Here is a 24,408-nt window from a genome sequence, read left to right as displayed (position 1 = left end):
CATGACGATTAGACTTACCGGTATGTTTAGGCTACTTGTACAGGGCTTAACATTTCTTTCCATGGATATAACAGCCTTTAGAACAGTATCTTTACATACCATACATTTCTATGTAGATTAGTCCTTTAGCACGCACTCACCAAGGCTTTCCAGGGGTGCATAAACAGCAATAGTCTCATCAAATCTGAATATAGTAATGCAATTGTATTCACTTAGCCTGGTTCTGGTACATCATGGCTATGCTTATCATATTGTACAGTATGTAGGTCATGCTCATAGTCTCCTATGTGTGTGTGTATTGTAATCTGACACACAAAGGCCTCCTTTTTTTCGCTCCATGTCAGAGCTTTGTCACAGAGAGACGAGATGAGTCAGGATAATCGTGCTACATTTTTCTTAACAGTGGTTCTTATTGTTTTTGGATGCTTAATTTTTTGAAGAAATGTGTAAGTTAACATGCAAAGCAAACTTGCTCAGATTGCAGCTGTTACTCCTCAGGGTCTTGGAGGGTATATAGGCTATGTGATTGATGAATGCTGCCAATCCCATTCTCTGCATGGCGGATGATATGGACGAATATAATGAACAGTCTTTGAGTCTCATTATTTTTTGGTTTGTTACAAGAGAACGTGTGGCTATCTTTCAGAAAGTCTGCAGAAGCTGATTGGGGACAAACATGCAGTGCCAGCTCTAACAATTTTGTCTGCTAAAAACAAATCCTCTACAGATGCCTCTCAGCTGGTCCATTTCTCTAAGGTATTTCAGCTGCTCAAGCATTTGATTTGGATATTTTTGTTTGTATTGGAGCTCTTCTCTGTACTTAATAAAGTTGACTGAATTACATTTAATATGCATTATAGCCTACATATTTAGTCAATTTAGTTTTCTCATTCTCATATATACAATATACAACAGCATTGTTAGTGTATACACATCCAAATATTACACATATTTAAATGTGAAAATCTCACTCCATTCAAAGGGCTAGTTATACGTACATCACATATTGTAGGTGCAGGGCGATACAAGAAGGAGATATACCCACACACTTGCTCAAATGCCTCAAAATGTTTCGACTATAGAGGTTTTCTTCAGGGGATAATTTTTGAAAAATGGGAGCCACACCCATATTTACACACCAATGGGCTGTTAGGCATGAACTGAGGTTCTGTCTAACATTCAAAATGTCAGGTGAAACATGTCCATAACAATCATCTTTCAAATACAACACCAGGGAAAAAATGCAATCTTATAAAACATCTACATCAAAGACAGATCCCAAAACTGTACAGCATTCATAAAGAGGATATAAGCAGACCAGGATAAATCTGTTATATTTTTAATTTAAACTCAATGATCATTTATGTGAATAAAGTTGTCTTATTCACATCCGACTGCTCATCCAAAAGGTGAGGCTCATTTTAGCATGCTGACTTTAGCATGTAGCTCAACATTGCTCTCCTGCAGTGCTCCCTCTTTTTTCTCCTGGAAGTCGTGCATTACATCATGCTTTGCAGATTTTTTTTTTTTTTTTTGTGACCACTTTGCAAATTATGGTTAAGGCAAGATGACATGTTAATGTTGTATTGAGGTTTCTCCAGTGGTCTCCTCTGACAGCCATGAGAGTGTGCAAAACCACGCCCATGGGGGTGCGATGGTGTTTTTGCTTACATTAGCATTTGGCTATACCATGAGACTCTCAGTCTTGCTGATTGAAATTTATAGGGAATTTGGGCCATTTACCTCTGTTTTTCTAAAGTCCTGGACGAGCTCTGCACATATTTGTTCTCAATGATTTGAATAAAGAGTATAAAAAGCAATAACAACAACCATTGTGTTGCTTACAGACAGCCTCAGGACTTTGGATGCTCTATGATCTCCGTCAGTTTTGTTCCTCTTCAGTCTCCTCCTTTGTGCTGTAACTGATTAATTATTCATTGATGTCTTTCTTTGGGAGGATGCTTTGAGTGGTTTGTGGTGACAGCTTGAGCAGGTCAGCTGGAGCGGGATGCATAAAAAAAAACCTTTCAGCACACACTGGGTTGCTGTTTAATGCTTTTGTATGTGTACAGTACACATCACAATAAAGCATTTCCCACAGTGTGCTCACAGAACAGTAGCATACATCTGCGTCTCTGTAGAAAGAAACGGTGCTACCTCATGACTCAGCATCTCTCAGGATACTGCAGCATTCAGCACTCAGCCTCCAGCAGCCAGATCAATATAACAGAGAGGAAACAGATGCTGCTGGGAGAGCCACACCCGAATCCATCCTGCCCAGCGACTGTAATGCTTTAACAAGATGACATCATAAGATACAACCACATAGCAGGACTGTTGCAGAAATACTCTCTTTTTAACAAAGAGATAACACAGAGAATATGTGGTGCAGAACATCTTTGGAATTAATGAAATAAAAAGATGTCTCCAGCAAAATCACTGAATATTTAATCATTTCAAAGGGAATAAGTCTATAGTTTTAAAAGAAAGTAAGGATGGTTTATTTGTAGATTGTCCTCATTGTTTGTGGGATATTGTTTCTTGTAAAAGTGTTGTTGCTTTTATTGTTTGCCAATGCTGAGAGTGAAAAACATTATGTTAGACCGATGCCTCTGAGACATACTATCCAAAGATTTGGGGACAAAATAAGAAACTTGCATGGCTTTGTATGATTTATTGATGTATTTGTTTCTGTAGTTTGAGTGACAGGCACCAAAGCAAACATATCAAGTACACCATATTTTCTACAAATCTTGAATATTCATTTGTTATTGTCTATTTTTAATGTTTTAAAGAATCTCATATATCCACGACATTAAGCTTGAGCTATCAGCACATCTCCATAGATCATACGATTATAATAATTATCATCACACTGTCGTTTCACAAATTGAGAGCCAGCTCAATGCAGACCAACAAGAGCATACTATGAAAACATATGTACCAAAACAACAATAGTACAATAGCTTGTTGGCTATGTTATCATATATGTAAACCTGTGTACCAACTGAGACCAAAGCTGTGACAACAAATATCCCCCCGGATGACAATAAAGTATGTACTATCAGGTACGGAATTTAAGATGACACAGTTCAATGTTACTTTAGTGGGATGAACAGCAGCTCTGCTACAAATGTCACTACCCTGGTGAATTAAATTATCACGAATATTGGAGCCCTGTAGTGTGCGAGCCGTCTTTTCCTTTGTTTCAAGAGGTCTTCTTGCTCGACTCAGCACCTGCCCTCTTTGTTTGGATGGGCGTTTTTCTCTATGGTTGTACAGATTATGAGGAATAGCACGAATAGCATAACAAATGTGCAGGCATGGACTCTTACTTGTATATTGCAAAGGGTGTTTGTCATGGTCACTGTTGCCAAAACAACACCTAAATTTGTGTTTCCCATCATGCCCTTGGTGGAAATTTACAAGAAGAAATCAAACAATGGAGTAGAATCAGGATAATATTTAGCTCTCATAATTTAGGTGTCTCTTTATTGGAATTTACTATTTGCATGAAAAAATACAACAAAATCAGATCATTTTTAGCATGTTTTATTGAAAACGGCAGATACAGACATAAGAGAGCACAGACTAAATATGACCAACTTAGTCTAAATGATTGAGATCATGGGAGCCAAAAACCCAGCTATAACTTGTATTATACTGAGAACAATAACTCGCAAACTGTGGGAGTAGTCTTCCACTGTGGGCCTGGTCCTGTAATGTGGATATTGTGGGTTAATCGGAATGGACAGGTGTTAGGCAGGAGCAGCTGGGCTCATGTAACGTACGTCTGCAGAGAGAAACACTGATTCACTCTCATATCAGGTTACTGAGTCTCCAGTATTCAGCCAGTCCCAACAGTTCCAGGCCACAGACCCACATCAGACATGATCATAGTGTGTCAGGCATGCTGTTTGTTTGACCTGCAGATTACACCCTGAGCTGGCTTTGTTGAAGAAACAGTGAGATACAACAGGATAGCTGGGAAAGAAACACGATGAATACACTTAAACAGAGATGTTTCAAATATGCTAGATGAGGGTGGTTTAGGTGGCCACTGATGCCTGACATGAAACACTGTTTAGTTATACTTACAATAAAATAATACCAAAGAAACACAGTGAAAATAATGCACCACTAATATAAAAAGACACAATAACATTTTAATGGAGTTAAGTCAGGAATCTAACCCTAATAACACGAAAAGACATATCATGCCAGTGTAAACACGTTTGATTGTGAGTGAGACTAAAGACATGACTACGTTAACTTTACACTGCAAAAACTCAAATTTAAGTGTGTTCATCTAATTTCTGTTTGAAAATGTCTCATAACTCCATGTAAGCCATATTCAGCACATGCATGCACAATATGGACCAGATAATCATCGTATTTGGGGTTCATAAGGAGCAATTAATAAGGCCTGAACTGACTGTAAAAATATCTGACAATGGGACAAGAAAATTCTACTTAAAATAATTGGTAAGTATAAATATTAGATGATTTTTCTAAATTAGTCAATACAAATTCCAGATACAAAAATTACTTGCCCCATTGGCAGATTCTTTTTGACTGGTTAGAAGCAATTCAGGCCTTATGTTCTGCTTATCTTGAGATCAGATGTTTATCTGGACTTGTCAGGTTATATGTGGTTTATAAAAGGTGTAAATGAGACATTTTTGTCATCAAAAATTGGACAAAAATCACTTGCTTAGATTTGAGTTCTGGTTAGGAACAACATCCTTACAGAAGGTGACGAGCTAATGATTTCCTTGAGGAAATTGCTGAACATCTTGCAACCATTTACTCCAGAGATCGAAAGATGTCAAGAAATGTATCCCACATGCTAAAATAATCACTTGATAAAACTCTTCACCCGCATGGAGAAGCAAATGGAAGTCCTTCAAACATCTATTACACAAGAAGCGCTGTTAGCTGGCGTAGAAATGAGATGTTGGCCTCATTCTCACAGTGACTGAGAAACAAGTCTTATGACATTAAAATGTTGGGCTATTCTCCCTTATAATAGGATTTACAGCTTTTATGATAATTATAGACTATTGTTTGCTCTTAAAACACGTTCCCAAATACAGAGGCAACCAGTTTGACAGCTAAAGCAACAGGCCTGCATAAGCTAGCTGCTAACTTCCTCAATAGCTAAAATAAAATGTTGCCTATTTATATTTGGCTGTAGCCTAATAAAAAACAAACATCTGGGAAATCAATACGTTTATTTATCATTTAGAGTTTCTAAATTACTATATTAGGCCCTACTTAATGTTAATGATAGCGAGGGAGAGAGAAACAATAGGCATACAACCAAATTGTGGCTAAGTGTCTAGCTTAGCAGAGCTAGCTTAGCAGAGCGTGACCATCTCAACCTCTGTCCCTTGTGAAAAATTGCACTGCATAGTGTTTAAAATAACGTTAAATCACTGTATTTATAATTTTATATTTTTGTATCATATTGATGTTAATATAAATATCAATACTGAGGTATAATCAGTCAGAAATGCAACAAACAGCAGGGCTAGCTGCTTAAATATGGGCTGTGCATAATCAAGCATGAAAGGCAAGTTTATTTATACAGAATCATAGAGCTTTAGTTCAAAGCTATATTTTTAATATGGTAAGAGGCTGTTTTACTGTGGCTGGGAAAATGTGGGTCAGAGTCCATATCAAGATTTCTGTCATGAGTTGTCGATTGAGGGGAGTAAAGGTAGATCAAAAAGCTAAAAGAACACTTTGAATTATACTGCATTTCCCTTTTCCCTAATGCAATTTCTGAAGTAACATCCCTCAAGTGGAGGAAGAATAAATTCATTATTTGGCCTATAGAGCCATTAGCCAGATACATATATCCTATTTGAAGCATTTTAAAAAGCATTCCAACATTGATTTTTCCCTTTCCTTTACTGTGCGTCATGTGTCTTTAAGAGTCCTGTGTCTGTCTGGCTGCTCTCCAGAGGATTGAGTCAGGAAGTCCATTTGATGCTAATACAGTCAGACAGTCACCAGCAGGCAATGCTGAGCCACAGCCCCACAATGCACTCAGAATGATGGTCAACGTGGTCCAGGGGAAGTCCACAATGAATCCGCCCACCCTGCACAGAATATCTGCTCACACAAACAGCAGTCATATTGTGGGGTGTTGCTGCAGCTGGCTGCTGCGGGGGAGGGTCTTATACTGTACAATGGTATACTGACACTCTTTACTGTGTGTCTTCAAGGATCTGTGTACTTTAGCACACAGATGATGACCTCACATTTACTGCATGATAACATTCATACATCATATATCCAGGCTCAAATATCAGCAAAAAGGCCATCCTCCTTTAATGGCTTTATGACCGCACTGCAGGCAGCTGGAGGATAATAAAATCCATTCCATCATGTTAGGATGCCAAAAGGGGAGGGACCAGGAAGCAGCAGGGCTTGTGGGAAATGTATTCATGCTTAGTCACTGTCTCTGCAGTACAGTCAGTGTAAGGAAGCTTTTAAAGTCTCATCAAAAGAAGGGCAACATTTTATCGATTAAAAAAACATATAAACAGTGAAAACATCAACGTCATCGCCTTTGCTGTGGCTCAACCAAACCATAGGAAGAGTGCAGTTCATTTATAACGAAGCAGTAATATACCGGTCCAGTTAACATAATGGCATGACCCTCCTTAAACCAAAACTCCTCTAACTCCTCCTCTCTAGGGGGGCGATAGAGAGCATGCACACCGAAACATCAGACAAAAGAACAATGATGAATAATTCACTCAGTCCTTGTGAGTCAGGAACAATTTATGTGCAATAACTCTGTTACACAAACAACTACTGTGCCAAAAGATTTGATTTAGATTCACATTTTATATATTATTGTTTAATGGACCCTGTTTACAAATTGTAAACTTCACAACTGCATCAAATGCAGACCTATGCACACTTGTAAATGTTATGCCATTTTATGCATCACCCTTGTATACTTCAACATGGCATTATTGTCTTTTTTTCATACTGTCTTGGAGTGTTAATGCTTCATATTCTTATGATGCATATGAACATTAATAATTTTACTATGTATAGATCTTGGTTGAATATTGTTTTTTTTTATCCTGAAAAATCTTCTTGTGTGTACTTTAATAGAAGCATAAATAACTGGAGTTAGATTCCTTGTATTTGTATACATACAGCTGATTCTTAATCTGAAGTAGTTTCAATCAATCAATCAATCAATCAATCAATCAATCTTTATTTGTATATATAGAAGACCCTACTCTTTTTTATTTTACAAAGTCTCAAGGTTTTTCATTAGTAAAGTTACAGTGGCAAAACGTCCTTTTAAGAGGCAGAAATCTTGGGTAAAACCAGGCTCATGATGAACAGCCCTCTGCCGAAACTGTGCGGGGCTTGAAAAATGGGATAGGGGCAGATAAGAAATTAAAATCCAACTGCAAAATTAAATAGCAGTTAAATTTTAATTTCCTGCTCATTGCACATTGCACTTTCACTGTTATCACTTTTATCGACTGGAGCATCTGGGCTTTCATGTTTAATGTATTTATGCACCTAATGTTAGTTGGATTATTCTTAAGTGTTGTTTATGTATTTGTATATTTCCGGCTGCAAACAAATTTCCCTGTGAGAACAATAAAGATACCTGACTTTGACCTTAGATGGGATAAGATGCAGGAAGAAGGATAGGGACAAGGGGGGTCCATAGCAGCAAGGCTCGGACACACTGGCGGTTCTGGGGAGGGGCCAACAGGGGCCAGTGCTCCTGTAACACTGAGCTATCAATCCCCCCCCCCCCCCCCCCCTCCAAACGAAGAGCATATTAATAAAACAATAATTAATTTCGATGATATTGCGCTGATGCGAAAGCGAAAGGCCGAACAATTGTGGCTCAACCACAGAGCTTAAATGAAAAGAGAGGTCATCCCCGTCAAATCAACAACCATGAATGGAACTAGTCATTCTAATTCTGTGGGCTCAAGATTCTCGTCGGACCCTTTAGAGCGGTACACTGACGCTGCATCCGCTGACGACGTTACCCGCCACTGCCAGATCTTACCGGAAGTAAACAATCAAGAGTCTAATGTCAGAGACCAATAACATCGACACGTAAGATTTAAGGTGAGCAAAACATTTTTATTCGTGTAGCCTAATTGTTACGAGGTAAGACTGGTCAGGAAATGTTGTTGTTGACTAGTTAGCTAACTTAAAAGTTAAACGTTTGCTTGCATTAATAGACATAGAAACAGACACAGATGATCCAGGTGTTGAGGGAGCACAGGGAGTGGAGAGCGTCAGGGGGAGAAAGCCAGGGGACTTGACAGATGACAGTGAGGACACAGAGAAGGAAGATGATGCAGATGAAGGTCCAGAGAGTGAGACACAAGAGGACACAGGTGCATCCACAAGCACTGGACCATCAGGTGTGTGATGTTGAATTGAAGTTTAGAATGTGTGTCCATGTAGAAGTGTGTTGTCTTATGATTGAGAAGAAATCAAATTCTCCTTCATGTCATTGATTTATAATTGTAGATAGCCTATAACTGGTGTTTCTTGATTGCTAGTGAAATATGTGCCATATGATTTGGTTTGACTTTCTCCACAGCCACCGATGCAGCCCAACATGACCTTGTTTCCACGGACCTTGACGGGGGACAGGAGAAGGCGCTTCAAGGCCTCCTGGTACAGCATACACCCCTGGCTTGAGTACTCCAAACAATCAGACCCAGCATATTGTTACGCCTGTAGACATTTTAGCGCCCCTAATAGCACAGACTCAGTTTTTGACTCACCATCCGGATTCAAAAACTGGAAGAAAGCAACCTACAGAGAGGGGGGATTTTGCAATCCATGCCAAGTCTGAGAGGCATAAACATCCAATGATTACATAGAGAAAGAGATCTGTAGCAAAAAATTCAACATTGCCAAATGTCCTAAACAAGGAACATAACAGACTGGTTACAGAAAATCAGGAATACATAAAAACCATAGAGGAAGTGCTACTACTTACTGCCACACAAAACATTACTCAAAGAGGACATGATGAGTCTGCAGTCTCAGATAATAAAGGGAACTTCAGGGCAATTCTAGAGACAATTGCTAACCATGACAAAACTGTTAAAAAAAGACTAACTTCCATTCGTAATGCGAAGTACACGAGCAAAATCATTCAGGATGAGGTTCTGGATTGTTTGGCAGAAATGGTTCGAACTGAAATTACAGAAGAAGTGAAACAAAGTGAAGTCTTCAGCATCATGACAGATGAGACGAAAGAAAAAAGAACAGATTTCTCTAGTTCTATGGTACTACTTCAATGGAGCTATTAAGGAGAGTTTTCTTCATTTTGAATCTGCCGAGAAGCTAGATGCAGCGGGGCTTACTGAAGAAATAATCCACATTTTGGATGTTCATGGTCTAGAATATAAAAACAAGCTTGTAGGCCAAGCATATGACGGTGCTGCAGTCATGAGTGGTAAGCGTACCGGGGTCCAAGCTAGAATCAAAGAGCAAGCAAAATATGCCTTTTACATCCATTGCAATGCCCACTGTCTAAACTTAGTTTTAGTGGATACAGTCAAAGCTGTCCCAGCGGCAGAGGAGTTCTTCTCCTTACTAGAAAAACTATATGTGTTCACATCTGGCTCACATGTCCATCCTAAATGGCTAACTATACAAAAAGAGATGTACGAAGGTGCACCAAGAGAACTACCACGATTGAGTGACACTCCATGGGCATGTCGATTTGTAGCTCTACGTAACATCATGGATAGATTGCCTGCCCTTAAGCGAGTAGTGCAAGAGATAGCCCAAGAACACAAAGGTGAAAGATCTGTTGAGGCTCGAGGTCTGCTGGCACAGATAGATCTTGAATTCATTGTGCATTTTGTTACACTCCGTAAAGTGTTTGGAGAAACAAAACTTCTCTCTGATATGCTACAGTGTTCATCACTTGACATTTCAAAAGCTGTTGATTTAGTTGAAGCTTTGGTTCAGACATTGAATGACTTTAGGCAGGAGTCATTTTTTAATAACTTGTGGGATGATGTGTTGAACATTTCTGAGCGATGTGATACTGCAACAGACACACAGCCACAGTCAGCAGCCAACACAGCCAGCTGCCAAACGACAAAAAAGCTCCAAACTCAATGAACACTGTGTACTGAGTACTGTTGGTCAGAGAGCATCAGAACCAGATAAAAACAGGTTTCGTACAGCCTTTTTCTACCCCGTCATTGATAAGAAGGTTTTCAAAGACTAACTGTCAATTAATAAATAGCATCCAAGCTCTAAACCCCAAAAGTGATGCATTCCTGCAAGATACAGCTCTATTTGCATTTGCATTTGCTCGATGATTCAAACATTGATGACTTGGGGCATGAACTACATCAATTCAGACGAATTCTAGAAAGGAAAATACAGTCTGGAATGCAGAGACCCTCTAGTACAGTAGAGCTAGTGCTGTTCATTGAGCCCTATAAAGAAGTGTTTTTTTAGCTTTTCAGACTCTGCAAAATTGCAGTCGCTAGCCCAGTGAGTACTGCTTCTTGTGAGCGTAGTTTTTCTACGCTGAAACTGGTGAAAACTTACCTCAGGTCCACCATAACGGATGAGAGATTGAGCAATCTGGGTGTATTAAGTATTGAGTCTACAAGGGCAAAGGTTTTGAATCTTGATTTATTTATTGATCGGTTTGCCAAAAATCACAAAAACCGCAGAATACAGTTGCTTTAATGTGAAATTCTAGAGACACTAGTAAAGTAGAGCTTAATTCATTGTTCATTGATCACTACAAAGATGTGTTGCAGCAAAGAATATCCTAACAGGGATATTTTATTATTTTCAATATTGTAATTTGTAAACTCTTAACATGTTTTTTTGTACTGTATATTATTTATGTGAATCTTAATCTGCAAAGTAACTGTAACTAGTTGTAAAAAAAAAGAAAGTGTAATATTTCCCTTTGAAAAGTAGGAATGTAATGCAGTATTAAATACTATTACGGAAACACCGAAACAAATACCAATCATGGTATTTTATGTTGTCCGCTATCTTTTGTTAAGATGCCATTAAACATTATTAAAGCATGAATATCTTTGTCTCTTTTTGTCCTCAGTAGAATGTGCCCCTTTGACAAAACAACTGGCCCCCTCAGTAAAAGTGGTCTAGAACCTCCACTGCTCGGACGTGAGAGCTCAGGAGCTCCCAGGGTAATATGTGGTTAGTAACCATTTACAGATAGTGACATGCAGTAATTTTGTCTTGCATGCACTGTTGCTGCCTTTACAGCACCTTGTTTGCATGCAGTATGCACACAATTTTGACATACTACTTGGTCATGCCATTTACATCTTGAACTCTGACCTTTGTGCTCATATCTGTTAGTCCAAAAACAAAAAGTTGTGACCTAAGTCCTCCAAAGGCAGATGATTGTAAGTCAGTACAGCTGAAAAGCCTGCCAAGTTGAATTCTGCAAAATGCAACGAAATGTCAAATGAAAATACATTGGTCAGTTGTTTCATTTTAGAGACTTTTTATCATTCATTTGAAGTTTTCTACATTTCATACTATTGCCGCTGAGATATTTTCCTCTTTCTATGAAAATAAAATGACATCTTGATTTGGTCCTACCGTCAGAGATTCTTTCAAAACTCCTGAGATCCACAACACAGAATAAACTACATGTACAGGTAACTGTGCACACTGGATTCATTATATCAATCCTTTAATCAGCAACAACAGATGTACTAAGATTAACCTCAAAGAAAGAACGGTTCTGGTTTCTGTCATGTCTGCAAGGCCTGCAGATGAATGAAAGGTATATTTCCAACGGCCACAAGGGGGCACTCTGTGTCAGCTGAACACTGAGTTGACTGGGAGGTTAGGCAAATATTTCAAGAATGCTTTTGACCTGTTTGATGATGATGTAAATGTCTTCCAAGCATATCGTCCTGCTTTTCATACCTGGACAGAAGCACATTATACCATCAGACAGAGCATTCATGTGTATCTGTAATCGTCCTCCTGACAAGCTGCATGTTTGCATGACGTTACAGAAGTGAACTGTGTGGTTACCTGCTCTCCAAACACACCTTTGATAAAAAGGTATAGGGCAGTGAGGATGATGATGATGATGATGATGATGATGATGGGCTGCAGTTTCTCAGTATTATAGGAGCAGCAGCAGGTTATAGGAATAATAATTCAGGATTACACAGCAAATCTCTGAAAAGATTCAAACGTCTAATCATTATCTTCCCGACTTCCACAAGACAAAATTGAGAATACTTTTTAAAATAAATAAATAAATTTCTATGAATAAAACTTTGTTAAATTGCTTTTCTGTCTCCCACTGAAATACAGAGAAACTTGGTCACCCTCTGTTATATCTGTAAACTGACTAGGTAGAGCTGTATTCTGCAATTAGAAAAGAAAATGTCATCAAATAAATATAAGTAAATCATTAACATAAATCATCACATGTCATGACCCGGCTCAGGAAGTCACAACAAAAATGGAAAACAACACCAAGTTAAAGTTTAAGTAATTCTTTATTAACCCAGATTAGACCATATTAAATATCCAAACAATTATTATTTAACCAAATTAGCTTTCAGGACTACTGTCTGCGCCGCACAAGCCGCTTGGTCACCAGCAACAAACCTAATCAATCAATCAATCAATCAATCAATAAATCAACAAATCGGGCAATTTATCAACTAATATATTAATCAATCCAGTAATCGACAAATGTATCAACCAATGAATCAATACATTAATTAATCAGTCAAAATGTCAACACATTAACTGTAGTTTAAAGTACCTAGTAAATTTGAAGAAGACATAAACATGAAAATGAAGTGATTATGGTAAGAAGTGTTGATAATAAATAGAATTATCAACAATGAGAGGTTCATCAAACAGAATAAAATAAATTATAATGATACTTAAAATAATTAATAAATCATACGTGTATAAAAATAAACGCTGAATAATCGTGTTTTCTCTCACACTGGCATCATGCAGAGAGGAAACCTCTTCTGATCATTGAATGATATAAACATGTTCTTTTAATGCAGTCTGTGGTTCTGATGCATTATGTCGCCACCTGGTGGAACTCTTTAGAACTAAATTCACATGGACAGGTTCTTCAGTTGTTTCTTCTGGAGAGAAAGACACTTTTACATAATGGTTAATTGTTGATTTTCGTTAGTATAAAATAAGGGATTGAATTTCTGTATCTCAGCTTTGCACCAAAATCCCACCAAAAAAAGTATAAAAAATACAACACATCTGGATAATAAAATACAGCCTCTATCATTAATGTGAATAATTAGACATGTTTACATTACTGATCATGCATGTGGTGTGATTGTCAGAGTGAAATATTACGAGTTATCATAAGAGTCATAGGTGCTGAAAGCATGAAAGTAATGCCCAGGTGTGTGAGAGTAAAACGATGATTCCCTTTAATAAAAAGAAACTGTTGCAGGATGGACGTGTGTGAGTGCAGAGCAGTCTAAGCATGGTGTTTGACAGATAATGATGGTAACATAGCTAATAACAATCTGCTTATGAACAATAAGACAATCATAAAGTGACAGTTTCCCCCTGAATACACTGGATGTATCTTTTTTCTTACATATTAGAAAATATTCTGATATTCTTTAACACGATAAAGACAAATTAATTATATTTGTCTTTGTCTTATATACCTCTGCATCTTTAGTGAGTGAAAAAATTTGAATTTTCTGATAATTATTTGACATTTTTTGGCCTTACAGGGCTTATGAACATAACCTCCATTTAAAGCACTCTGAGTCCAGACATTTTTTTTAAGACAATGAGGGTTTTTATTGTATTTATTAAAACGTATTTACATCACTGAGGATCCAGCAGTGAGATGTTGGGGTCAGCAGGGACGCTGCAGGGTCTTTTACAGAAGTGTGCATGTTTTCTTCGGGCTCGCTCCTCCTCCTTCACTGTTGGGTTTGTCTGCTCCACCCGGCTCTCCGCCAGCTGTAAAATGCACAGCCTTTACTCTGGAAGACGACAGTGAGCGCTGGTGAGGCTTGTAAATGATAAAACTAAAGAAGGACAAGCTGCTGCAGAAACACTAAGGAGAATATTCTTCACACCTACAACATGATAAGAACCATATCTAGTTACAGTAGATGGTGCATTTAGAGTAACATGATGAGTTATATCACAAACAGCAGAGCAAATATGTCATACTTTCAGCTCTCTGTGTAAAGAGCAAAAGAGGTTTAACATCTACAGCTCCTGCAGAATTCTCCTCTCTGATATTTACATCTTTGAATATAAAAAACAGGCATGCATGTGATTCAATACCTCCAAATATTGTATAAGTCCTTAAGTTTGTTGCAGTTCTTAATTTCTTTTAAATCTGATTTTGTGTGTGTGTGTGTCTAGAGTCAGTTGGGACCCCAGGCAAGAAATATTTGGGGGCCCTACAAGTCTGCCAGTGTCTCGATGCTTACTCCATTACCTCTTTTTTTCCCCCTGTTTCTGTTTTCTCTACTGGACGGATAATTCCTCTTAATTTTTTTGGTTGACTAACTTTGGTTTTAGAGTGAGTGCTGTCAGATGGGGCCCCCTTAGGGACGTTTCCTACAGTCATTGCAAAATTTGCCCATTTTGGGCCGCTGCTGTGGTTTAGAGTTTGTGAGACCTCAGGGGCAGTTTCCTGCCTTGCATGTTGACAAGCAGCTCCTCTGCAAGAAACTCATCAAAGTTAACTGAACTTTGTTAATTTCTGTTAATGTGTTTTATCCAAATCATACCGAGGTACTCACTTCTAGTCATACCGGACTGCTGCTTTATGATTTCAATAAAATCTCTCCAGATAGAATCAAATACATATCTTATGGTTTCAAATAAATCATTTACAGTCGTTTTTTTAGTTTTTAATCCTTGCATGTTAAAAACGTCGGTAGGATGAATGTTAATCTCATATCAAGAGAGTAAAACAGGCACAATCCTGGTCAAATGTTACCTCCTCGGTGGACGTTTTCCTCAAAGTACCCGCTCATGTTCATGTTTCCAGCTGGCCGGTACTGCCCGACCACAAACACCTTGTTGCCGTCAGTGGCCACGCCCACGCCCAGCTCAGTGCTCGCCTTCCACACCACCTGAGTGAAATGACCTGCGGCAGGAAACACAGGCTGAAAGGTGGTGCTGTGTGACTTCTTCTATAGATACATATTAATGCATAAATGTATTACATTATCTTAAATTAAAACCATATAGAAACTATGATAAACTTGTGAATTTGTAATTTGTTCCACTTAATTTTACAACAATTCATAGCAATAAAAAAAATATATATATTGATTCTTTTTTATGTTTCAGTCATTAAGTAATGATGAATTCAAGAAAAGTAGGTATAAATGCTTTTACACTCATCTACAAATATTTAATTGATTGTGGGTTCAATGAGGGGGGTTGAGTTTACCAGTGTTTCCGCTGAATCCAGGGCTGCTCCAGTTGTAATCTTTGATCTCACCGTACCATGAATCCACAGCTTCTTTACCTATAATGTGAAGGAGGAGAAACTGCTCAAAACAATCAAACAGACATGTGGACGCACTTACGATCTATTCTTTTATTTCAATCTCAGTGATAAAAGTCAGAAACTAACAGTTTAGTTTACCTGCACACTGCATAGCAACAGTAGGATTCTTACATACAAAAAAACTATTTTGCTTAAGGAAGCAAATGTATGTTAAAATAAAAGGTGGGTTTTATAATCTCAAACATATTGCAGAATTATTATTATTGTTGATAAAGAAGAGCCATGCATCCAGAGAAGTGAGTCAAGAGTAAATGGCTGTTTTTTTTTTGTTGCTATGGTAAACATCTTTAGTTTATGGTGCAGCTTCAAAAGTTCTGATTTACAAAGTTAACAGCTGAAGTACAGAACTGGAAAAAAAAAAGTACATCCAACCTGTCAGTTTGATGGTTGCTGAGCTGAACATGTTGTAGATGTTCTCTCCATCATTAGTTTGACTGTGCTCAAAGACGCCTTCAGCCAGCAGGTGATTGGCCCATTTCTGAGCTGTCTCGTTCATATTGCTGTTGTATTTCATCAGCGGTGCGTTGTGCTTCTTTCTGTAGGCGTTGTGCGTTTCCAGGAACTCCTGCATGAAGCTTGCATCTGCCGATTATAAAAACATTATCATAAATCTATGAGCTCAGAGGAAACATATCCTGTGTGAGCACTGAGTCTGCAAGTTAATGGAGGAGGATGAATCCTGCCCTGTGTGAAATAAACATGCACTCACCTGCCATTCTGTCTGTGGTGAGGAAGGCTGAAATTCAATAAGAAAAATACATCAAACAAACAAATACAGGTCTTAGCTATAGTAGCAGGAAACACAAATGCCCTCCTATGACAGTAATAATCGCCCGTCTTACCTTGTGGTTGTTTTCTAAAAGTCTTAAGTGATGTGTACAGCACAGTGCTCCTATCAGGAGTCATGTATTTATGTACAGCAGCCTGAGCTCTCCCGCCTCATCCGCATGAAGGAGGAGACTGACACCCATCCCACTGACATGCCTTGCCTGTAATTATTTCTCTGTGCCACTTATGGCTTTTGAAAATGACTCAGTGTTGTCATTTGCAGGATATTCCACATTCTTTATGTGCCCTGTTAAATTCTACAGTATCACTGATTTCCCCGATTCAACAGGCATAAAAATATTTTTCTAAAAGTTTTCAAGACTGACATAGTTAGTGCATTCTTCTGGTTTCTTGGTATTGATTTGTTTAGGGTTTGCTCATATATCTGAGTAAATCCACAGATTATGAACAGGTTTGCTGTTTGGCCGGGGTTACAACCCTGGATCTTTTTACTAAAAGTGGTTAATAATGCAATTACAGAGCAGACTTAATTTTTGCCACCAAAAAATCATGTAAACAAAGAGGCGATGAGTGAAGGCATTGTCAAACAGTTTGTGGTTAACTCCTGCAGTACAAGACGGATTCCTTCATGCCAATCTGCAGCCTTCATTTGCAATTGCTGGTTTTTAACGAGTCGAGGCCCATACTTAACACAGACAAGCAGAAGACTTCAAAAGCACATGGATCTCATTAGCTAACTATAAAACACTGCACTTCTTGTACCTTAATGCATGCTTGTGTGGACCACATATCCCTTAAAAGTTTCATAATGAAAGTGAAATGAAGAGCCACTTACCCAAAAGCTTCACTGCGGACTCTGAATATCACAACAGCACTGTTTCTTAACCACCTGCAGCACACGCGATATAAACCTGTCATGTGTTTGTGGTCTGGTGCTGCAGGAAGTAAGACCTTATAGACCAACAGCTTTTTGACAATGTATCAAAACCTTAACCACACTTCCTTTTCAGAACTCATGACAGCAAACATAAACTGCTCAACTAAAATGTTTGTGTGATAATAGTTTGTTCTTTTATTGCTTGACCAAAGTGCAGCTTTAAACATCTGTATACTTCTTTTTCTTAGTCGTCAGCAACTGGTGGTTGTAACAGGATGTTCTCATAGTTCACAGATTGTTCAGATTTTCTGTGGCTATAGATCGTTGTGTCTCCTCATCTGCTTAGTTGACTTGTGGTGTACCCCAGGACTCAATCCGTGGACCTCTTCTTTTCTCCCGGTACAGTACATGCTCCCACTGGATTTCTTAATTAGTTGTTATCAGGGTGATTTGTTTCACCTTCATTCGGACAATACCAACATGTTTCAGCTTTTAAAATAGTATTAACAGTCCGGTCTGTGGCCTCAGACTACAAAGTATGATAAACCAGTCTAAACTTTTTTATGTTTGGGACACATGGTTGATTAGCCTTTTAAAATAAAGCAGGCAAGTCAGCCATAACAAAAAAGCAACGACTAGTTAGACTTTCATAAACTGTCTTAGAAACATTTAATATTTTATGGGTATATCACATTAAAATATGACTTACACATTACTGCCTTGCAGTTTGCTTTTCTTCAGGTATTAAAACTATTGCGTTATTTTTATAGTTTTTATCTTGTTAGGAAACAGACTACAACTTACAAAGGGGACCATAAGAAGATTTTTTTCCCAGTTACTTTTAATCCCTGTAACCTTTGAAACTCGTGTCAGGTGAGGAGATTAACAGCATGCTGCTGAAACAACCCTCCTGATTGATAAGCTTTTTCTTAGTTTGAATAAAAAAGAATAAGAAATGATTTGTCCAAACCAAAATGAACAACATCTGTACTGATTAAACAAAATGTATGCCTGAATGATATATCGTAACATATCGTTCATCCACAAGCCAAAGATCCCTTGTCTGCAGATAAGATCTTGTAGTCTGGACGTTGAGGGTGGTCAATTCAAAAATATTCCAGGAGAAACAAGACTTTGTGATTTGGATGAAGCCCCATTTCTTTTGCCCTGCACAAAATATGATTACCAAAGAAATAAATTGTTTTATGACATAACACGAAAGATATTGTGGTGGCCAGATGAGCAAAAACTGGAATGGAAAAAACAAACAACAAAGAAAGCTTGCAAATGTTGTTTTAAAAGCCTGGAAAATACTCATCCTTTTTTATTCTCTTCTTCTGTTCCATGAAAATGAATAGACCTATATGAACTCTGTAGTGGAAAAATACTATCTGTCTGTTGCCTTCGTTTGACCTTAAAAGATTAGGATGTTCGTGTGTCATTTAGCAATTAGAAACTGTTTCTCTGTATGGCCTTGGTCTTTACCTCCAACAGGAACACTCCTCAGGATCTGGGTACAGCATGATCCTAGATCAGTGTCCTCCTGACAAAGGAGTTTCTGTTGGTGGTCCTCCGTACCAGGTGCCTTATAGAAAGAAGCTTGCATAGATAAATTACCAGGCAAACTAGCAGTAGGCGTAGTCACTAGGGCAAGCTGAAACCAATGACGTTGTATCACTCATGTATATGCAAAATACCTACACCCTGTGAAACTATAAATATGCTCTGCAACCAGGACTGCCCCGGGAATCTTTGATGCACTTGTGACTGATGTTACTTTTGTAGCTGATTACCCCTTTTGCAAAATAACTTTTTATTATATGCAATAAAATACACAAAGACAAAAGACTTTGACTTGAGATCTTTCATTACCAACAGAAAAATCCACAACAACTCTGATCCTAGACAATTTTAAATTCCTGTTGGCATGTAAACCCATGAGGGCTGGGGATAAAAATGTGTATGACACAATAATATAATAAAACCTCGGACTTCCCTTTCTACTGCATATTCAACAGCAAACATTCAAGGTATGTGATATCCTTGAATGTCAAAAATAGAATGAGGATGATTTTTATTGTAAAATACGTAACCATGTACAGGACAGCATCAGCAAAGACGTACCACTCTTTGCCAAAATTGAGGAAACAGATCAAAGTTTGGGTTTAAATAAGATCTATAAAACTGTGTTTGTAATGTATGTATCTCTTTGAAGAAGAAGATGAAGATTTACTTTATTGATCCCTTGAAATTTCAGTTTTTACACTCTGTACACATTCATGCAACACACACATAGGCTGAAGTATATACATACATGCACACAAACAGGATCATATGGACATGCACTAATAGAGAGATGTCAGAGTGATGGAGCTGCCCACAGTGGGCACTCCTGAGCTGATGGTGGGGAGGGGGTTTGGTGCCTTGCTCAAGGGCACCTCGGCAGTGCTCAGAGGGTGATCTGGCACCTCTCCAGCTACCAAACCAACTTCCAAGCTTGGTCCGCACCGGGACTTGAACCGGTTCCCAACCCAAGTCCCTACAGACTGAGCTACTGCCGCCCCCATTGACTCCTCCACAGTTACTTTTTGTCATATCATCAGAGAAACACATCATTAGAGGACGTTTAAAAAAAACCATTCAAACAAAAGAGAAGATAAAATCAAATAAAAAAAAGCAAAAACAGAAGCTAAAACATAATAAGACAGTTTTAAAGTTTCAGTTGGACGTTTGAAGCTCCTGAAACTCATCATCACTAATGGAGGATGAGAGTGAAAATACACCTTATCTTGAAGAGATCGTATGAATTATTCATCCTCTTATTGACTTACTTGACCCTGTGTGCTGTGTTACAGTGTCAGTGTATCGTTCAGTTATTGTTACTGGTATTAAGCCATTTGCTTTGCTGGTCAGACAGTTGGGGGATCTGATTTGCATCGAGACCACTGAGAGGAGCATGTTTTCACATGACTTTAAATATCACCCATAAGTAACAGTATGCAAAATACAGATTCCTGGTATGTGGATCCTATCATTATGAACAACAGTCAAAGCATGTAAAGGTTAGAGCTGCTCTATAGGAGGAAGGGGCCTAAAGGGAGCTGTCACTTTATGTCTGCGATGATGACTGCTCTCAGAAAATATTGTTGGTTTAGTGGTCCTACCTTTTCTTCAGCCTTTACTGACCCATAAATCAGTGCTTAACCTAAGTCCTGACTGGGCCCCCCACTGGAAACGTCTCAAAATCATATATCAGAGGAGGAAACACAACATGAAGTTCATATTGAACACAATGTCTCATTTTTATGGTTTGCATGTCTTTGGGCAGATTAAACAGATTGAGCAGGGGCATGTCCGGAGGGGTTTGCCAGGGGTGGCATGGGCCCCCCTTGATATCTGATTGGCCACTCCAGGTGCCACCATAAAATCCCAAACTATGATTGGCTATATTCACCTAATCAGAGGCGTGACTTAAGTACAAATCATCTATTCTTGCTATTCACATCAGGCTAAGGAATTTCAGTTCTTTCAATAAAAATGTAAAAAGAAAAATCTCATGCACACGGTCTAATTTAAAATTGACTTAATTGCCAATAAATGTATTTTTGCAAGTTAGACAGCGTACAGGAGGTTGTAGCAAATTTCTAAGTTCTTAAAATAGTGACTTTTTAACACACATTTGTTTTCAAGTCCCTAAAGAATCAAGCTAAGAAGATTTACAAGTTGCCAAAGTGTGTTACTTCTTAGAACATATCATTAGTGGGGATAAAAAGGGCAAAAAAATTAAATTCATTTCCGTGTATGTGCGTCATTCCACCCCTGCATAAATCAGTGCCCCACGTGGGCCACCCCAGTTAAAAAAGTCTGGATACGCCCCTGTGTGAACCTTCAATTACTCAATTCTGACTAATCAAACGTCAAATGCAGATGAAAAGAACTCTAAGCTCTTTTCTGACTCATCAACGGGCCTCATTGGCAGTTAGTTAATAATCCCTGATGGGCACCTACTCATAAAACCAACTTCAGGTTAAGCAGAATATCTAATCCAGGAGGCTGAAGCAGTAAAACCAAAGAAATCCCAGATTTCATAATCGACAACAGCAGAGAAAAGCCAGACAGAAAATGATGATAAAAGATAATTTCAACGCCCTCAAAGAGATAAACGCAACATTTTCATACTAGTCTGTGCTTGTGTCTTGTCTTCAGTTTATCGTAGACAGGTGCATGCACATAAAGGTAATAGCCAAAGGCAAGGAAACCAACACAACTCCCACAAACTGGACTTATGTTCAATCAACATTATCAATAAAATTATGCAGTTCTCATTAAGTTTTAAGTACTTATTCCTACAGACATAGAAAGGTAACAGGGTGCCGGTGTATTAGTGGATATGTTGTGTTCCTTATGTACAGAGGCTCTAGTCCTAATGGCAGCAGCCATGGGTACAAATCCGACCTCGGGCCTTTGCTGCATGTTATCCCCAACTCTCTACTTATACAACGTATAACATCCTAACATTAATGGATGCAGTTAATTTGTGGGTATTTGATTGCTAACCAAATTCAGAGAAAAAAACATATTTTAATGGATGACACTGCTGCTGTTGGCTTGATCAGATTTCCTTTCTTAGGGAGCAAAATGGACAAAAAGTATAGAAACAAAATGTTGCTGCTTCTTCTTCTGCCTCATTGTGGAGGTGGAAAAAATCGGATTCATCAATAATGGAGCAGGTCTGTTTTTTTAATGGGGTATGTGGGAGTGAATGGAGACTCATTGTCTTCCATTGAACATGCTCCACCTCCAACAGAGAGATAACAAAGAGTTTCACAATAATTCAGTGGAAAATTTTCTTTACAGGTTTTTTTTTTTTTTTTACCTCAAAGTTCAAATTTCCTGACAATAAGATTTTGTGTGCAAATCACTCGGTCGTGTCACTACATCCATATGTCCCCCATTTAAAAGACATTTTTACAAGTTTAGTCAGAGGCCTCAAACAAAGAAACATCTCTGTTTGTGAATCTTTGTGGTAGATGACTAGTTTTTCCCAAAGAGTTGAGAAAAAAAAAACGTTTCTATCAAAAAGCGACCACACAATGTAAGAAAATTGGACACATAAGGAGCCATCAAAGTGTTATGCAAGCTGGAACAGATACCAAAATGTTTTAAAGTGATGAAAAATTATGTTTTAAATCATGCAGATGGATCTGTGTCAAATACAAATACCTGAGTTTCTTTTCAAAAGGAAGCTTTTAACTCTCAGTGGTACTCAAACCGGCAGATCAGGTTTCACTCATTGTTTTCAGCACACAAAATATTGTTTGCACAAGACTTCTGACAGTTAACAGCCTCGTAAAAACAATGCTGACAAATACCCCAGAGTGGTCACATTCTGTAAAAATGTCATTTAGGGTTTTATGTGCATTTTCAAAACACAGCTCTTAGAGGTGGACACAGAAAGGAGGCACACCTGCATGTAGCTGTAAAATACCCAGCACAGGAAAAAAAAGGAGTGTGGTTATTTCATAGTTTTTATCTTGCTGATCAGGGATGTGGGGGAACCCAGGAGAGAAAAAGAAAACACAAGCGATATGCTCTCATGAGACATGAAATGATATCTGAAACGTGACATCGATTTGAAAAGAAAAAATAAACAATTTAATTATTTATCAGATGCCCAAAATACTTTTCATACTATTCATGGAGCTTATTTATTTGAAGCTTAAAAGAGAAATTCAGAGTGTCATGGATTGTTTATTGTTAAATCAATATTTTGAGAAAAGTTGCATAACAAACATATTGCATATGAAATTAGTTTGTGTCTGTTTTCTATTTGCCAACATTATTTTGAATTTACTACTCACAGACATAACTGTAGATCTGTTTACAGGATACAATTAATATAAAATCATTCTAGATAGCCATACTCTCAGATGTGATACTGCTTATAACTGCAGAACAGTTATAAAAGCAGCAGATAGTCATAAAAAGTAAAAATCAACAACAGATTATTTTTCAACTTCACCAACTCAACTAGTTCCTGAAACTGGAACTAGACTGTTACCAAGCAACCCCAACATTCCATTCTACTGCAATCGTGTTACTCTGTTGGTGTCCATGGTTACCTCAGAGCAGCAACTTTGTAGTATGAACCTTTACTTGTATGGTAAAATAAATACATTTGATCATGAAACCTGTGAAATGAGTGTCTGTTGTGTGATTCTGAGGTATGAAATGATGGATAAAGAAAAACACTGTCAGCTGTAAATGGAAATTATAACTATTGATACATCCTGGCTGAGGCGAAGTGACACATATTGTGAAAAGTCCCAGTCATGATGTTCTCCTTTAAGGGCCCTTTAGATAGGACGCAGCAGGTGCGTGCTGCTGTCAAGCCAATTCATTGCGTATTGGGTTGCTCCACGCAAGCGCGCATCTCCTTGCTGCCGAGTTGAGCACAGTCCAATAGGAAGGAAGATCAGATCACAACAAATGGTGTCTCACTTTTCTGAGCTCTAGTGTAAAGACCTACTGGGACATGAAGCTCTTGTTTTGAAAGATATTTCCAACATTTTGGGCGTATCAGGTGTGTTTAAAACAGAGCAGTGATGTGTGTCATGCTCGTAAAGCGGTCGTTTTAGCGCTGCAGCTCCTGGACGAGCCTAAACTATCCCACATCCTGACGTGCTCTGATGATTTCATGAACATGCACCCTCTTTCTGTGTGGTGTCACTACGAAGACTTAAATGCTACTGATCGAGTTGGAGCTCCCTGATCTAACTCCAAGTCAGGCTGCTTCCGACTGAATAATTACAGTAGCCAATTAAAGCGAGCAGACTGGGAGGCGTCACCAACCATGTGTTGCATACTTTCACAGCTCACAAACATTGCAGGAAACCTGAACACAACTGTCCCCTCAGCCAAGTGGAATATTAAAACAGAAGATCAGCTTGTGGAATTATGGAAACAACACGAGTGCCTCTAAAATGTCTCATGCTTAGACAAACCACACAGCCGACTGATGTTTTGTTTATGTTTTCTTCTGACGTCCTGTTTGATCATGCAAGCTTCTGTGAGATGTTGTGTCTGTGGATTTGCCACTGTGAAAGTGTGAATAAGAATAATTATTATTATTATAATAATACGT

The 24,408-nt window shown here is 38.3% G+C and overlaps 1 protein-coding gene and 1 long non-coding RNA gene across 4 annotated transcripts; one reads left to right on the top strand and one right to left on the bottom strand.

Annotated features, from left to right (window-relative positions):
• Positions 1-7,996: 7,996 nt before the first annotated feature.
• LOC109992739 (uncharacterized) lies at positions 7,997-11,094 on the top strand. Its single transcript, XR_002278341.3, has 3 exons — positions 7,997-8,127; positions 8,244-8,429; positions 8,612-11,094. It is a non-coding gene; the product is annotated as an uncharacterized lncRNA (long non-coding RNA).
• A 2,738-nt stretch (positions 11,095-13,832) lies between these two features.
• On the bottom strand, positions 13,833-17,350 carry im:7150988 (Golgi-associated plant pathogenesis-related protein 1). 3 transcript variants are annotated; one of them, XM_020645468.3, is made up of 6 exons: positions 17,223-17,350; positions 16,308-16,334; positions 15,971-16,180; positions 15,479-15,556; positions 15,020-15,169; positions 13,833-14,022 (listed from the first exon to the last, which is right to left on the bottom strand). In XM_020645468.3, exons 2-6 carry the CDS (start codon positions 16,312-16,314, stop codon positions 13,940-13,942), a joined length of 528 nt encoding a protein of 175 aa, XP_020501124.1. In that variant the 5' UTR covers positions 16,315-16,334; positions 17,223-17,350; the 3' UTR covers positions 13,833-13,939. The 3 variants fall into 3 exon arrangements, with proteins under 3 accessions (XP_020501124.1, XP_020501122.1, XP_020501123.1); XM_020645466.3 differs by lacking the exon at positions 17,223-17,350 and adding an exon at positions 16,441-16,573; XM_020645467.3 differs by lacking the exon at positions 17,223-17,350 and adding an exon at positions 16,441-16,572 and having other exon boundaries at positions 13,833-14,045.
• Positions 17,351-24,408: the final 7,058 nt, after the last annotated feature.

This window comes from Labrus bergylta, chromosome 2, assembly GCF_963930695.1.
Source record: "Labrus bergylta chromosome 2, fLabBer1.1, whole genome shotgun sequence".
NCBI lineage: Eukaryota > Metazoa > Chordata > Actinopteri > Labriformes > Labridae > Labrus > Labrus bergylta.
The sequence above is the reverse complement of the archived record's forward strand: the minus strand, read 5'-3'. Positions and strand labels throughout refer to the sequence as shown.

Coding starts and splice junctions, on each gene's coding strand:
- im:7150988 (XM_020645466.3), bottom strand. CDS start 16,504: ATGACTCCTGATAGGAGCACTGTGCTGTACACATCACTTAAGACTTTT. Junction 15,557..15,970: donor AGCAACCATCAAACTGACAG/GTTGGATGTACT, acceptor TTCACATTATAG/GTAAAGAAGCTGTGGATTCA. Junction 15,170..15,478: donor TGGATTCAGCGGAAACACTG/GTAAACTCAACC, acceptor TTCCTGCCGCAG/GTCATTTCACTCAGGTGGTG.